Raw genomic sequence first — 14,434 nt, forward strand, 5'->3', positions numbered from 1 at the left:
ATGTGCACCCACCGGCGCCTCGTCAGTGTGAGCGTCCGCCTTCTGTCGAGTGCGCGGAGCTCCGCACAGTCAACAGGAGGCTCGGAGAGACACCTGGATAAAGAGCCACGGACTGAACCGCGGCGTTCACCCGCCACAGAATCCAGGTCGTGACTTCATTTGGGCTGGTGGAGTTGGTCCATTCAGGTGCTGGTTGTACCTGGTCAACCTGGTGCGAACGAAACGATGGAGAAGCAGAGCTGAGACGGGTTCAATTAGAGATTCTAGGAGGGCTTTCTCTTAAGACTTTTTTTTTTTTTTTTTTTTCGGACAAAATGAGGAGTACAAGTGGTTTGGAAGCGGCGCGAGGTTGCCGCCACATTGAGGAGCTCTAAGTGCACTTTGCAGGGGTGCGTTGTTAATTGAATCGATCCCACGGTTTTCCCCTCCTCCCTCCCCCTCCCAATTTGCGCACCTTCATCATGACTTCACTATCGGGGTCCAAGGAGAGATCCGTGACCGGCCGGGGCAGAAAGTACACGGTAGGAACACCCGCAGTTTATTCATTGACTGATGAAAAACATTATTGATCCAGCTCACCTATTACTTGCAAAGGTATCCCTCAGACTCACAGCATTAATGGGGGCCCATCTTCCTCACAGGGGTCGTTTCAGTTTTTAATAAAGTCCTCTGAGGGCCATAATAAAAATACGCAGAGCACGGAGATCTAGTGGTTGGGGGTTTGAATCTTGGCTCCTGCCTTCCTATATTATAGCTTTACTGATACTTTATATCAGGAGTTGCTAACTAATTTTTGTCACGGGCCACATTGTAGTTGCGGTTTTATTATGACTGTGAAATCATATAAATGTTTAATCTCCTTGTCATATTAATACATATACACAACAAATTGATGAATTAGTAGTTTTGAAATCAGAAGTCAGATAATAGTTTCTTCAACTATTGCTCAAGTTGCTGTAGAAGGGGGTTTGGTAACAAAAAAAAATGCAATATGTCAATGTTATTGGTTGTTACAAATGAGAATTTAATGTTTTATTACAGATTTAAGCAGGTATCATAGAACACACTTGATTTGCCTTCGGGGACCACAGCACAGTAGAACTGTGGTTATTACATCAAAAGGTTCTGGGTCTCAATCTCATTTTGGGCCCGATGTATGGCGTTTGCTTGCTGTGTGGGTTTTTTTCTGGGTACTCCGGCTTCTTCCCACATTCAGGTTTATTGAAGACTCTAAATCAGGGGTGTCAAACTAATTTTTGCTGCGAGCCACATCGCAGTTATGGTTTCCCTCGGAGGGCCGTCATGAGCACGAACACATATAAAGTAAATGTACAATTGCCTCATATTATTACATATACACACAAAAAAAATTGATGAATAACTATATTTGAAACCAGAAGCCAGTAAAAAGTTGTTAATTCAGTTTATTTTGGAATGGGGATTGGTAACAAAAATGTTTGCAATCAACGTTATATAAAAGGGAAGACAATTTGCAATGTTGTTATTTTGGCAAGAAAAATGAAGTCGACACACTTGATTTGCTTTCGCGGGCCGGATGTGGCCCCCGGGCCTTGAGTTTGACACCCGTGCTCTAAACCGTCCACAGGGGTAAGTGTGAGTGTGAGTGGTTGTTTATCTATACGTGCCCTGTGATTGACTGGCGATCAGTCCTGGGTGTACTCAACCTTGTATCCAAAGTCAGCTAGGATTGGCTCCAGCTCAATGCATGACCCTAATGAGAACAAGCCCTATAGAAAATAGATGGATGGATGATTTAATCATCAGACAAATGTTTCTTATTATATATTGTTTGCATTTGTAGTTTAAATGGTTTGGGGCTTTACATAATCATTTTTCAGAGGTTTTATTCAGGTCCAAGCACTAGCTAGTGGAAAGGCCCTCTTTTAATGTGTGTGATGTTATTATTACAACAAATGAATTGACGTATTGCCTCAACATGCCCAAAACTCACCAGTTTTCACAAGCGTACATATCCTGGTTAATATGTACCGGTATGTATTTTAAGGGTTCTGAGGAGGAGCCCCTTCCCCATCCCAGAAATGTAAATAACCCATACTCAGTACAGCCCTGTTGGAAAGTTGGGGAAAAAAATCACCCCCAACACCAGTTAGTTTCATGAATTGACACGAAATTAGGTGTAAATTTTAATCATAACAGGACACACGACAAAAGTCTCAAAGACCCATGCACAAAATTGCCATTTTGGCTTGAGCCAGCCGTTTTGGGTGAATTTCAGGATTTGTACTTTGACGAACCAAATGAGCCCTGAATCGAAGCCGGTATCTGAGATTTTGATGAAAAAAGTTTCCCAATAAGTGTCTTTCTGTGTGCCCTTTTATTGGCTCGTGACCAATCCAGGGTGAAATCTGTCTTTCGCCCAAAAAGTCAGCTGGGATAGGCTCCTGTACAGCTTATCCTCAAAAGGATAAGCTGTACAGAAAATGGATGGATGGGTTTTCCCCAGTGCATTGATATTTTCTCCATACAGTGTACCTGTACCTTTACAGCCATGGTAATACCATCATTTGTACCACAACTGGCTAAATGGGGTACATAACGTGTAGAATATCTCACATAAGACAGATATACTGTAGACCCCTACTAGAGCCCCATCTATGACTGCATAGTGGTTGCTTAGTGATATTGTCATTTAACCGCTACTGTATATGCATTGTCACAAGCAGCTCTAAATGATCTTGACCTCCACACAAACTGAGAATTAGCAACTATCAGTTACACACAGGGACGGTGTGCGACTGGTTAGAGTGTCTGTCTCACAGTTTTGAGGACCGTGGTTCAATCCCCGGCCCCGCCTGTGTGGAGTTCAGCATGTTCTCTCTGCCTGCATGGGTTTTCTCCGGGCACTAGGGTTTCCTCCCTCATCCTCAAAAACATGCATGGTAGGTAAATTGATGACTCTAACTTGCCCGTAGGTTTGAATGTGAGTGCGAATGGTTGTTTGTTTTTATGTGCCCTGCGATTGGCTGGCAACCAGTTCAGGGTGTACCCTGCCTCCTGCCCAAAGATAGCTGGAATAGGCTCCAGCACGCCCGCGACCCTAGTGAGGAGAAGTGGCTCAGAAAATGGATGGATGGATCAGTTACACACACATGCCTAGCACCTAATAATGGTTACAAACTGTGAAACTCTTCTCTCTTGTAAACCTTACGTCATCTCAGTCTTTCCAACTCATATTATTATACTGCATATGAGAAATTACAGGAACCGCAGTGCCACCACATCAATACCCCAACTCTTTGTGGCTCATTTGATGTTCTCATGAGTTTGAGGAGTAGTCTCGGTTAAGTATTAATAACACTCGTCAGCAAACAGAATCTTGCGTCTTGACTGTTGTGACTTTCGAAAGAAAGTTTGAGAATAAATTCTTCAACGCAAACAGGTTCGCTAAGTCTACATATGTAAATATTTTTCCAAAATAAATAATTCTTTAATGAGAGCCAAAGATAATATTGTCCTACATCATACGAAGAGTTGTTTCTAGTACAGTATGTCTACTTGTATCGAATCTCATTAAATTGTGCAAGTGGTTATAATGTTGCACCTGGCTGATATCCAGTGAAACCTTTAGGTCAAACCCCTCTGTAATCGTACACCTCGGAAGTTGATCAAGATTTTAATCAAAAGATTACTTCTATGGGCTCTACAGTATTTTAGTAGAGGGCGCAGCTTGATTTCATCCAAGCGCAAGACTCGGTGCGTGTTTGCCAACTTCTGTGCCACGCTGAGCATGTCAGCGTGGCGAGGGTGTGGCCTTGGAGGTGTGCTTGACAGAGTACGATTTTGGTGTCAGAAAATCTGTCTAAACCAACGCTTACTGGGACCACGTCTAAGTTTTGGCACAGGTGAGCTAAAGCGATTTTGTAGGCAGAAAGACACACAAGCTCTTCGGACATGTGTGGTGGATGACAAACTTTTTTTAAACCGTGGGCACGCAACCATCTGAATCATTGTCAAAATCACTTCATTGAACGCATTATTATTATTATCATAATCATCATCATCCATCCATCCATCCATTTTCTACCGCTTATCCGGGTCGGGTCGCTGGGGCAGTAGCTTTAGCAGGGACGCCCAGACTTCCCTCTCCCCAGCCACTTCATCCAGCTCTTCCGGAGGGATCTCGAGGCGTTCCCAGGCCAGCCGAAAGACGTAGTCTCTCCAGCGTGTCCTGGGTCGTCCCCGGGGTCTCCTCCCGGTGGGACGTGCCCGGAACACCTCACCAGGGAGGCGTCCGGGAGGCATCCGAATCAGATGCCCCAGCCACCTCATCTGGCTCCTCTCAATGCGGAGGAGCAGCGGCTCTACTCTGAGATCCTCCCGGATGACCGAGCTTCTCACCCTATCTCTAAGGGAGAGCCCGGACACCCTGCGGAGGAAACTCATTTCGGCCGCTTGTATCCGGGATCTCGTTCTTTCGGTCACGACCCACAGCTCATGACCATAGGTGAGGGTAGGAACGAAGATCGACCGGTAAATTGAGAGCTTCGCCTTTCGGCTTAGCTCCTTCTTTACCACAACAGACCGATACAAAGTCCGCATCGCTGCAGACGCTGCACCGATCCGTGTGTCGATTCTTCCCTCACTCGTGAACAAGACCCCAAGATACTTGAACTCCTCCACTTGGGGCAGGATCTCATCCCCGACCTGGAGAGGGTATGCCACCCTTTTCCGACTGAGGACCATGGTCTCAGATTTGGAGGTGCTGATTCTCATCCCAGCCGCTTCACACTCGGCTGCGAACTGCTCCAGTGAGAGTTGGAGCTCACGGCTTGATGAAGCCAACAGAACCACATCATCAGCAAAAAGCAGAGATGCAATACTGAGGCCACCAAACCGGACCCCCTCTACGCCTTGTCTGTGGCTAGAAATCCTGTCCATAAAAGTTATGAACAGAATCGGCGACAAAGGGCAGCCTTGGCGGAGTCCAACCCTCACCGGGAACGAGTCCGACTTACTGTCGGATATGCGGACCAAACCCGTATCAGGGGGTTCGGTACCCCATACTTCTGAAGCACCCTCCACAGGACTCCCCGAGGGACACGGTCGGACGCCTTCTCCAAGTCCACAAAACACATGTAGACTGGTTGGGCGAACTCTCATGCACCCTCGAGGACCCTGCCGAGGGTGTAGAGCTGGTCCACTGTTCCACGGCCAGGACGAAAACCACACTGCTCCTCCTGAATCTGAGATTTGACTTCCCAACGGACCCTCCTCTCCAGCACCCCTGAATAGACCTTACCAGGGAGGTTGAGCAGTGTGATCCCCCTGTAGTTGGAACACACCCTCCGGTCCCCCTCCTTAAAAAAGGGGTCCACCACCCCAGTCTGCCAAGGCACTGTCCCCGATGTCCACGCGATGTTGCAGAGGCGTGTCAACCAGGGTTGCCCCACAACATCCAGAGCCTTTAGGAACTCCGGGCAAATCTCATCCACCCCCGGGGCCCTGCCACCGAGGAGCTTTTTAACTACCTCGGTGACCTCAAACCCAGAGATAGGAGAGCCCGTCTCAGAGAACCCACACTCTGCTTCCTCATGGGAACGCGTGTCGGTGGAATTGAGGAGGTCTTCGAAGTATTCTCCCCACCGACTCACAACGTCCCGAGTCCAGGTCAGCAGTGCCCCATCCCCACTATACACAGTGTTGGTGGTGCACTGCTTCCTCTCCAGAGACGTCGGATGGTGGACCAGAATTTCCTCGAAGCCGTCCGGAAGTCTTTCTCCATGGCCTCACCGAACTCCTCCCATACCCGAGTTTTGGCTTCAGCGACCACCAGAGCTGCATTCCGCTTGGCCAGCCGGTACCCATCAGCTGCCTCAGGAGTCCCACAGGCCAAAAAGGCCCAATAGGACTCCTTCTTCAGCTTGACGGCATCCCTCACCGTTGGTGTCTACCAACGGGTTCGGGGATTGCCGCCACGACAGGCACCGACCACCTTACGGCCACAGCTCCGGTCGGCCGCCTCAGCAATGGAGGCGTGGAACATGGTCCACTCGGACTCGATGTCCCCAGCCTCCCCCGGAACATGAGCAAAGTTCTGTCGGAGGTGGGAGTTGAAACTCCTTCTGACAGGGGATTCTGCCAGACGTTCCCAGCAGACCCTCACAATACCTGCGACGTCGGACCGGCATCTTCCCCCACCATCGGAGCCAACTCACCACCAGGTGGTGATCAGTTGACAGCTCCGCCCCTCTCTTCACCCGAGTGTCCAAGACATGTGGCCGCAAGTCCGATGACACGGCCACAAAGCCGATCATCGAACTGCGACCTAGGGTGTCCTGGTGCCAAGTGCACGTGTGGACACCCTTATGCTTGAACATGGTGTTCGTTATGGACAATCCATGACGAGCACACAAGTCCAATAACAGAACACCGCTCGGGTTCTGATCGGTGGGGCCGTTCCTCCCAATCATGCCCTTCCAGGTCTCACTGTCATTGCCCACATGAGCATTGAAGTCCTCCAACAGAACAATGGAGTCCCCAGCGGGAGCGCTCTCCAGCACCCCCTCCAAGGACTCCAAAAAGGGTGGGTACTCTGAACTGCTGTTTGGTGCATAGGCACAAACAACAGTCAGGACCCGTCCCCCCACCCGAAGGTGGAGGGAGGCTACCCTCTCCTCCACCAGGGTGAACCCCAACGTACAGGTGCCGAGCCGGGAGGCAATAAGTATACCCACACCTGCTCGGCGCCTCTCACCGTGGGCAACTCCAGAGTGGAAGAGAGTCCAACCCCTCTCGAGAGGACTGGTACCAGAGCCCAAGCTGTGTGCGGAGGAGAGTCCGACTATATCTAGTCGGAACTTCTCGATCTCACACACCAGCTCGGGCTCCTTCCCTGCCAGAGAGGTGACATTCCACGTCCCTAGAGCCAGCTTCTGTAGCCGGGGATCGGATCGCCAAGGTCCCCGCCTTCGGCCACCGCCCAGTTCACACTGCACGCGACCCCTATGGCCCCTCCCACAGGTGGTGAGCCCATGGGAAGGGGGACCCACGTTACCCTTTCGGGCTGTGCCCGGCCGGGCCCCATGAGTGCAGGCCCGGCCACCAGGTGCTCGCCTTCGAGCCCCACCACCAGGCCTGGCTCCAGTGGGGGGCCCAGGTGACCCGCGTCCGGGCAAGGGAATACGAAGTCCATTGTTTGTCGTCATCATTAGGGGTCTTTGAGCCGTGCTCTGTCTGGTCCCTCACCTAGGACCTGTTTGTCATGGGTGATCCTGCCAGGGGCATAAAGCCCCAGACAGCTTAGCTCCTAGGATCACTGGGACACACAAACCCCTCCACCACGACAAGGTGACGGCTCAAGGTGACGGCTCATTATCATCATCATTATATATTTTAAATCATCCCACATACTGGCTCGCCAGTGGCGCAGCCAGAAAATATTGTGTCGTGTGGCCAAGGTTTGGTTGCTGCCCCTCAAAAACCAGTCGTCGAAGAGTTGTGCTGATGCAACTTTTTCTCCCAGTGGGGGGGAAGCTGGGTGGGGGTGTTTTAGACAAAACACACAAGAGAGGGGGACTTTCAGTCTAGGGTAGCCGCTCCAGTCACAAATGCATCACTGTGTCCTCTTCTGTATATAGACGTGTTCATGCGAAACTATTGCGCTGCTTTTAAAGGGAATGAGAGAAGCTGCTTCGATTGAACAGAATTAAAGTCGGCTATGATGACGCCCATACCAACGCAGATGTGACACTTTCAAATGCGCTGGGGTTAGGTCCAAGAAATTACTAAAGAAATTACCTTATACTGTATATATATATATATATATATATATATATATATATATATATATATATATATATATATATATATATATATATATATATATATATATATACGCACACACACAGTAACAGTGTATATATATATATATATATATATATATATATATATATATATATATATATATACCTTATACACACACACACACACACATATATATATATATATATATATATATATATATATATATATATATATATATATATAGGACCTGAAGAAAACCCACGCAAGCATATGGAGAACATGTCAATTCCACACTGGTAGGCCTGTGCTGAGATTCCAACCCAGAACCTCTCGACTGTGAGGCAGACATGCTAACCACTATTATGAAGTACTGTCCTTCTTCATAGACATGTGAGAGAAATAAAAAACAAGATTAGTTATTCACTCATGCAAGTCATCATCAAGGTTAAGAGTGTCTTATTGTTTTATGTCTTAATATTTAAGGTGGTAAACTTATTTTCTCATGAGATTTCACATTTAGAATGTCAAAATTTTTAAACACTAAATTAAGTCAATTAATACAGTATTTCCCAACCTTGATTTAGCGAAGGCACCTATTTTACATTGGAAAGGTCTCACAACACACCAACAAAATTCTCCCAAAAAGTATGAAGAAATTATATATATATATATATATATATATATATATATATATATATATTTATATATATATATATTTATATATTTATATATAGCACTCCGGTTTCCTCCCACATCCCAAAAACATGCATTAATTGGGGACTCTAAATTGCCCGTAGGTGTGAATGTGAGTGCGAATGTTGTTTGTTTGTATGTGCCCTGCGATTGGCTGGCAACCAGTTCAGGCTGTACCCCGCCTCCTGCCCGATGATAGCTGGGATAGGCTCCAGCACTCCCGCGACCCTAGTGAGGAGAAGCGGCTCAGAAAATGGATGGATGGATATTTATATATATATAAATAATGATGATCTCCTCTCCATTTATTTACAAGTTTAATTAGAGTGAAATATAGGCTTTTTCAGTTCAACACAAAGCTAAAATATTCACAGAAAGCAATGACTTATTCTGTTATATGAAGGACAACAGGTGGATACACAGTTTTATTGTAGCCTCTGCCATCTAATGGAAGATGCCTGTCACTATACATTGCTGGTATAGATAGATTAACAAAGATACAGTCTATTTGTAATTCATAAGTGATTTATGGACAAATAAAGTGAGGTCCCATTAGTGTGCCACAGCACCCTGGTTGGGAATCACTCAATTACTAAACATTTCATGATGGCAACATCTTGGCACTTGAACAGATTATTACTAGTTCCATTATTAAAATTATGGGAAAATTCGAAATCTGAACAAAATGGAAGTTGTCCAGCATCCCACAATTGATTGCGTTTGACCCCAGAGGTTCCACTGTACATTAAATCTAATGAAAGTCTATACTTATAGACTTATATATATAGGCGGGGTACACCCTGAACTGGTTGCCAGCCAATCGCAGGGCACATAGGAACAAACAACCATTCGCACTCACAGTCATGCCTACGGGCAATTTAGAGTCTCCAATTCATGCATGTTTTTGGGATGTGGGAGGAAACCGGAGTGCACGGAGAAAACCCACGCAGGTACGGGGAGAACATGCAAACTCCACACAGGCGGGGCCGGGGATTGAACCCAGGTCCTCAGAACTGTGAGGCTGACGCTCTAACCAGTCGGCCACCGTGCCGCCTCATTTAATATTAACATTCATTAAAATGTTACATTTTGAATACAAGTTATGATCTCCACGCGTGTGCTCGTTCTAAGTGGGTAAATGCGTCCTCTCCTATGAGTCAAGCTCTCCCCTGTGTTAAATGTCCCACAGATGCCCGACACTTCCCCCACCAAATCAGCCTCCTTTTTCCCGGACACGTGGTACCGAAAGGCTTACGAGGAAACCACCCGGTCAAGCTCCCGTCCCGCACCCGAGGGCGCTGGCTCTATGCCCAGCTCTACGGGCACCCCTTCTCCTGGCTCGGGGATCTCCTCCCCAGGATCCCTCTCTGGATCGCCAGGGACCATCTCCCCGGGGATTTGCACTGGATCTCCGGGTTCTCTTGGTGGCTCTCCGGGGTTTGGGACGGGTTCCCCGGCCTCGGGCAGTGGAAGTTCTCCTGGGAGTGAAAGAGGGATTTGGTGTGAGAACTGCAACACAAGGCTGACGGAGCTGAAAAGACAAGCGTTAAAACTCCTCATCCCGGGACCTTACTCCAGCAAGGTACGTACACTATGTGTGTTGCTGCGCTCCCTAAAATAACTTACTTTTTCATTAACTGTGACATTTGGACTCTGGCTTTCATTAATTTGCATACCCTTGAAATATTGGACCTCTCATCTCATCATACCTTGCTCTAGGTGTAGCACTGTAATCTGGGTTATTGTTCTCATAAATCAAGATGCGCATATTTGTCCAACACTCACTGACCATCTGCACAAGGAGGGGAGACCAAACAGCTGTTTGCTCTCAAATTATTATTAAGGGAAGGTGTTCATCCATCACAAACACAGACAAGACTAGTTGGATTTTTATGCTGAAGTTACCCATTTTACCTCATTGATCACATCACCTATACAATAAATAGATGAGTTCCCTTTATTGTATTTTGTTTTCTCTTCTTGTGGGAATTAACATGATGGACACAGAGCATTTGGAGCAAAATATTAATCCTTATGCTTTTGTTCCCTTTTCAAATTTTCTTTGATAGGTGGTTTATTTTTTTAAAATGTTTTTAATTGTCCTAGGGATAATCTATGCAATCAATTTAAAATCCAGCCATACAGGGAGTTGCAATAGGTGCATCATGAGGGCTGGGAGTTGATTAATTATAAGGGATTAAGTCAGACACTGCACACATTGATCACCATGTACTGTAGATAATTTTTCACACTGTCATCTGCACACAATAATTTTCTCATTAAAATATTAATCATGGACATAAGTCTAAATGAACAACTTTGTTCAATTTAGGCATAAAACTGTCAATTCTAATAAAAAGTGGTTACCCAGTTGTTGTGAGGTTGGGGGTTTGAATCTGGGCCCCAGTCTTCCTGTGGAGTTTGCGTGGTTTTTATCCAGCTACTCTGGTTTGCTCCCACATTCCAAAAACATGCGTATAAGATTAATCATAGACTCTAAAGTAAATTGTTCTTAGGTGTAAATATGAATGTACTGAATGTATTCACTTCATGAACTGATTTCTTCCTTTTTCAGTTTTGTTGAGTTTAGAAGCGAGGAACGCTCCCACAACTGATGCAACTCACGAGGCGGCAACGGTTGAATTTTCTTTGTTTCTATGCCAGTCAGTCAAAATATGTCTTCACGTGAAACTGATCTGTTGTGCAAAAAAGGTTGGGGACCACTGCCCAAGAGACCTCAGCCAAATCAGCTGATCGTGTGGTCCCCTACTGTAGTCTTTAAGTTCATCCAGAAAGATGGGTGAGCCGGGGGAAAAAAGGAGCACCCAGCAACAACCTCAGGCGCTCCTTTGAGAACCACACCAAAATTGTTATTTGCACCCCTCGTCATAGTCGTGGTCTTCATGAATGTAGCTCAACTTCCCGTAGCAGATGTCATGTTCTTCTTTAGAAAACTAGGTGAGGCTGAATCAACAGCCTCTCTGCTGGTTGCAGCCAAGTTGTGCACCCCATTTGCTTTAAGACAATAAACAATCAATTCCCCCCAATTGACAATCGAATTCTTGACAATCAGTTAATTGATTATTATGTCCATCCCCAGACCCTGCGGTTGACTGAAGAGTTTGCAAGATCATATCAGTGTTTGCTGCAACAGCACTGGAAAGTATTCTCACACAGCCGAGATCCTAATTCCGAGCAGCTACTACCGACCAACCACACAGTTATCCAAATTAGTTATGTGTCACTGCATGCCCCCTTGTATAAAATCAATTTATTACACTGGGTGCTCATGTACTGTACATCGAAGAATTGCAATTGATATACTGTATCCGCCTTCACAAAGATAATTACTCTGATTTACTGGGTTTTGAATAGCATCATTTTTGCCTTTGGGTCTTCTGCTGCAGCTGACTAGCTTCCAGTTAGGAATACAGCAGGGTCACACATCAGGCTCGAAGTTAATTGGCAACCTATAAGCATGTTTTATGCATCATTTTGGAACCAATAAAGTATAGAAATGGGGGGTCAGAGAGGAAGTAGCAGTCAGTAATGAACAGTGTGGGAGCTTGTTAAAACAGTGACAGTGGGAAACAGGAAAACAATCGGACCTAATGTAGACTGTTGATTGGTAGACTGCTAAGAATGCTATTTGTAAAGTTGGGTTTTTGGGTCTGATTACTGCTATTTTTTCTTACTGTGGTTAAACTTTCATTGTAGTAATTGGTTGCGGAAATAATTAAATAAGTTTTACTTGCTCCACGAGGAACTTTGCACTCACCGGGCACTCAATAAAGTACACTTGCACAATTTAATAAGATTAATACAAACCCTTTATATGAGCTGTAGTGTACACCACTGAAAAATACAAACAATAATAAACATATTGTTAAATTAATACCTTTTTGGCAATGATCATTATTGCATCCCATTGGGAGATACATTGGATTTATTGTCATCCGTTTCTGTGCATAGAACACAGGCCACAGTTTTATTAGGACCAGGTCCATATTTTTGTGTTTTTGTGACAGTAAATGATATATCAACATTGGAGGATACAGTGTCTCTTTTTGTTCAATTTTGATTATGCTAATAAATGTTTTCTTACCGTAGATTCAGTGTCAGTTCAGTCTGAATTAAACTGAAGAAAATCATTGTTTAACTTGCCAATGAGAGATGAGACTGCAGGTTAATAAGAACAACAATCTCAACAAGTGATACATTCTCAGTGTAGTTCAACAGCTGGCGGAATGACCACGTGTGTTTCTGAGTCTGTGGTTCGAAGCTTTTTTTCTTACAGTGAATTGAAGGTTGAAGGCGCTGCGGGTCAGATAAAAGTAGGATTCACATTCTTGGAGAAGCGATGTGACCGGATTATCCTTCTCCTTCACCAAAAATGCTGGTGCAACAATTCAGTGTTGAGATGGTGTGTGTGTGTTTGTGTGTTTGTGTGCTCATCTTGTGCGTTTGTTCTTTCAGCATGAGACCACGTTATTCCCACAGGACGTAAAGACATACATGACCCCACACTGTCAGAATACCCCTCGCCTCACACTCCATTGTTGGCCTGTCTCTTTTTCGCTGATATGAATACATGGAGGAATCATGCTCGCACGCACATGTACACACACACAAACACACACACGCACAACGCTGCTAATAGTATGCTAATGTTGACCTTCAACAGTTCTTCCTGCTGAATAGTTTGCATTTGGGATGTATGCTGTATATGTGTGTCTGCTAACTTTGTTGATTGGGTAGCACACAGTGTATAAGTCTAAACACCCCTGTTCAAATGCCAGGTGTTTGTGATATACCCAAAGATGAGACAAAGATCAATCATTTCAGAACTTTTTACACCATTAAAGAGGATTTAAGTAGATATCCGTGTTTTGTTTCTAAATACAATATGTTGAAGTGCTGAAAATATATGCAAAGACAACAATATGCTGCTGCTTTGTTGAGATATAGCTTAAGCATCTTTTTTACCGTTTGAATTTTCCTGATTTTGTGGGTGGGGCTAAAACACAGTAATGTGACATCACGGGGCTGGGGCGTATACTTTTTAGCACGAGTTCCCTCCCCCACTATATAAGTACAAAGTGACATCATTTCGTTTGGCTGCTCAGTTGTGAGTTAGCTGTGCTTAGCTTCCATAACAAGCCACATTTACCACTCCAGCGTGCAGTTAGCAAGCTAACGATGGCTACGCCCTGAAAATGCGTCTTCGCTGGATGTCTCAATTTGCAGAACAGCTTGGTGACGTTTTTTTTTTTTTAAGCTCCCAAAAAATTAGGAAATGCAAAAAAGCCATCAATTGACTTTTTAAAGACACACGCATATTGCGAGCTAAACATCAAACACCACCAGCCAACTCTGCAGTGCACATTTTATGGCGGATAGTTTTGTAAACTTTCACCAGAGACAACATGGCTTCGTGGGTAACTTGATACTAGTGTGTGGGGTCGTGCCGACTCTTTCCGTGCCGCTGTCATCAGGAGCCGTGTTCGTCTGTGTCATTATGTCACCATCGACGAGGGTAAGTTGACTTGTGTGCTTATTTTTATTCATTATTCAGTTTTGAAGTTGAGCCTCCTAACATGATTTTATATCGTATAAGCTATCACCCCCTCAGTATGTTTGATTCCTTTTGGCACATCCGTTTGACACGCCCACAGCATCTGAGAGGTGGCCCTTATTATTCTAGTTTTGAAACCTTTATATACTTAGCGATTTTTTTTTTTTATTCATTCAAATTTGGCAGGCTTGTTAAGATTACTCTTCTCTGGGGTGGCTACTTTAATGTGACAAACTCTCTCAAACACGTGGGAAAATGTGTTATGGGCCGATGAAACCAAGGATGAACTTTTTGGCCAGAATTCCAAAAGGTATGTTTGGTGCAAACGCAGCACTGCTCATCAATAAAGAACATCATACAGTGAAGCAGTGGTGGCAACCT

At 45.2% G+C, this 14,434-nt stretch overlaps 1 protein-coding gene across 1 annotated transcript in view; it reads left to right on the top strand.

The window, feature by feature from the left end:
• The first annotated feature begins 59 nt into the window (after window positions 1-59).
• kif26ba (kinesin family member 26Ba) overlaps window positions 60-14,434 on the top strand; it is a 118,348-nt gene continuing 103,973 nt past the window's right edge. The window contains exons 1-2 of the mRNA XM_061667518.1: window positions 60-521; window positions 9,668-10,060. Coding sequence (XP_061523502.1) covers window positions 462-521; window positions 9,668-10,060 — 453 coding nt within the window. The 5' untranslated portion in view covers window positions 60-461. The remainder of the gene's footprint in view (window positions 522-9,667; window positions 10,061-14,434) is intronic.

This window comes from Phycodurus eques, chromosome 2 (genome assembly GCF_024500275.1).
Source record: "Phycodurus eques isolate BA_2022a chromosome 2, UOR_Pequ_1.1, whole genome shotgun sequence".
NCBI lineage: Eukaryota > Metazoa > Chordata > Actinopteri > Syngnathiformes > Syngnathidae > Phycodurus > Phycodurus eques.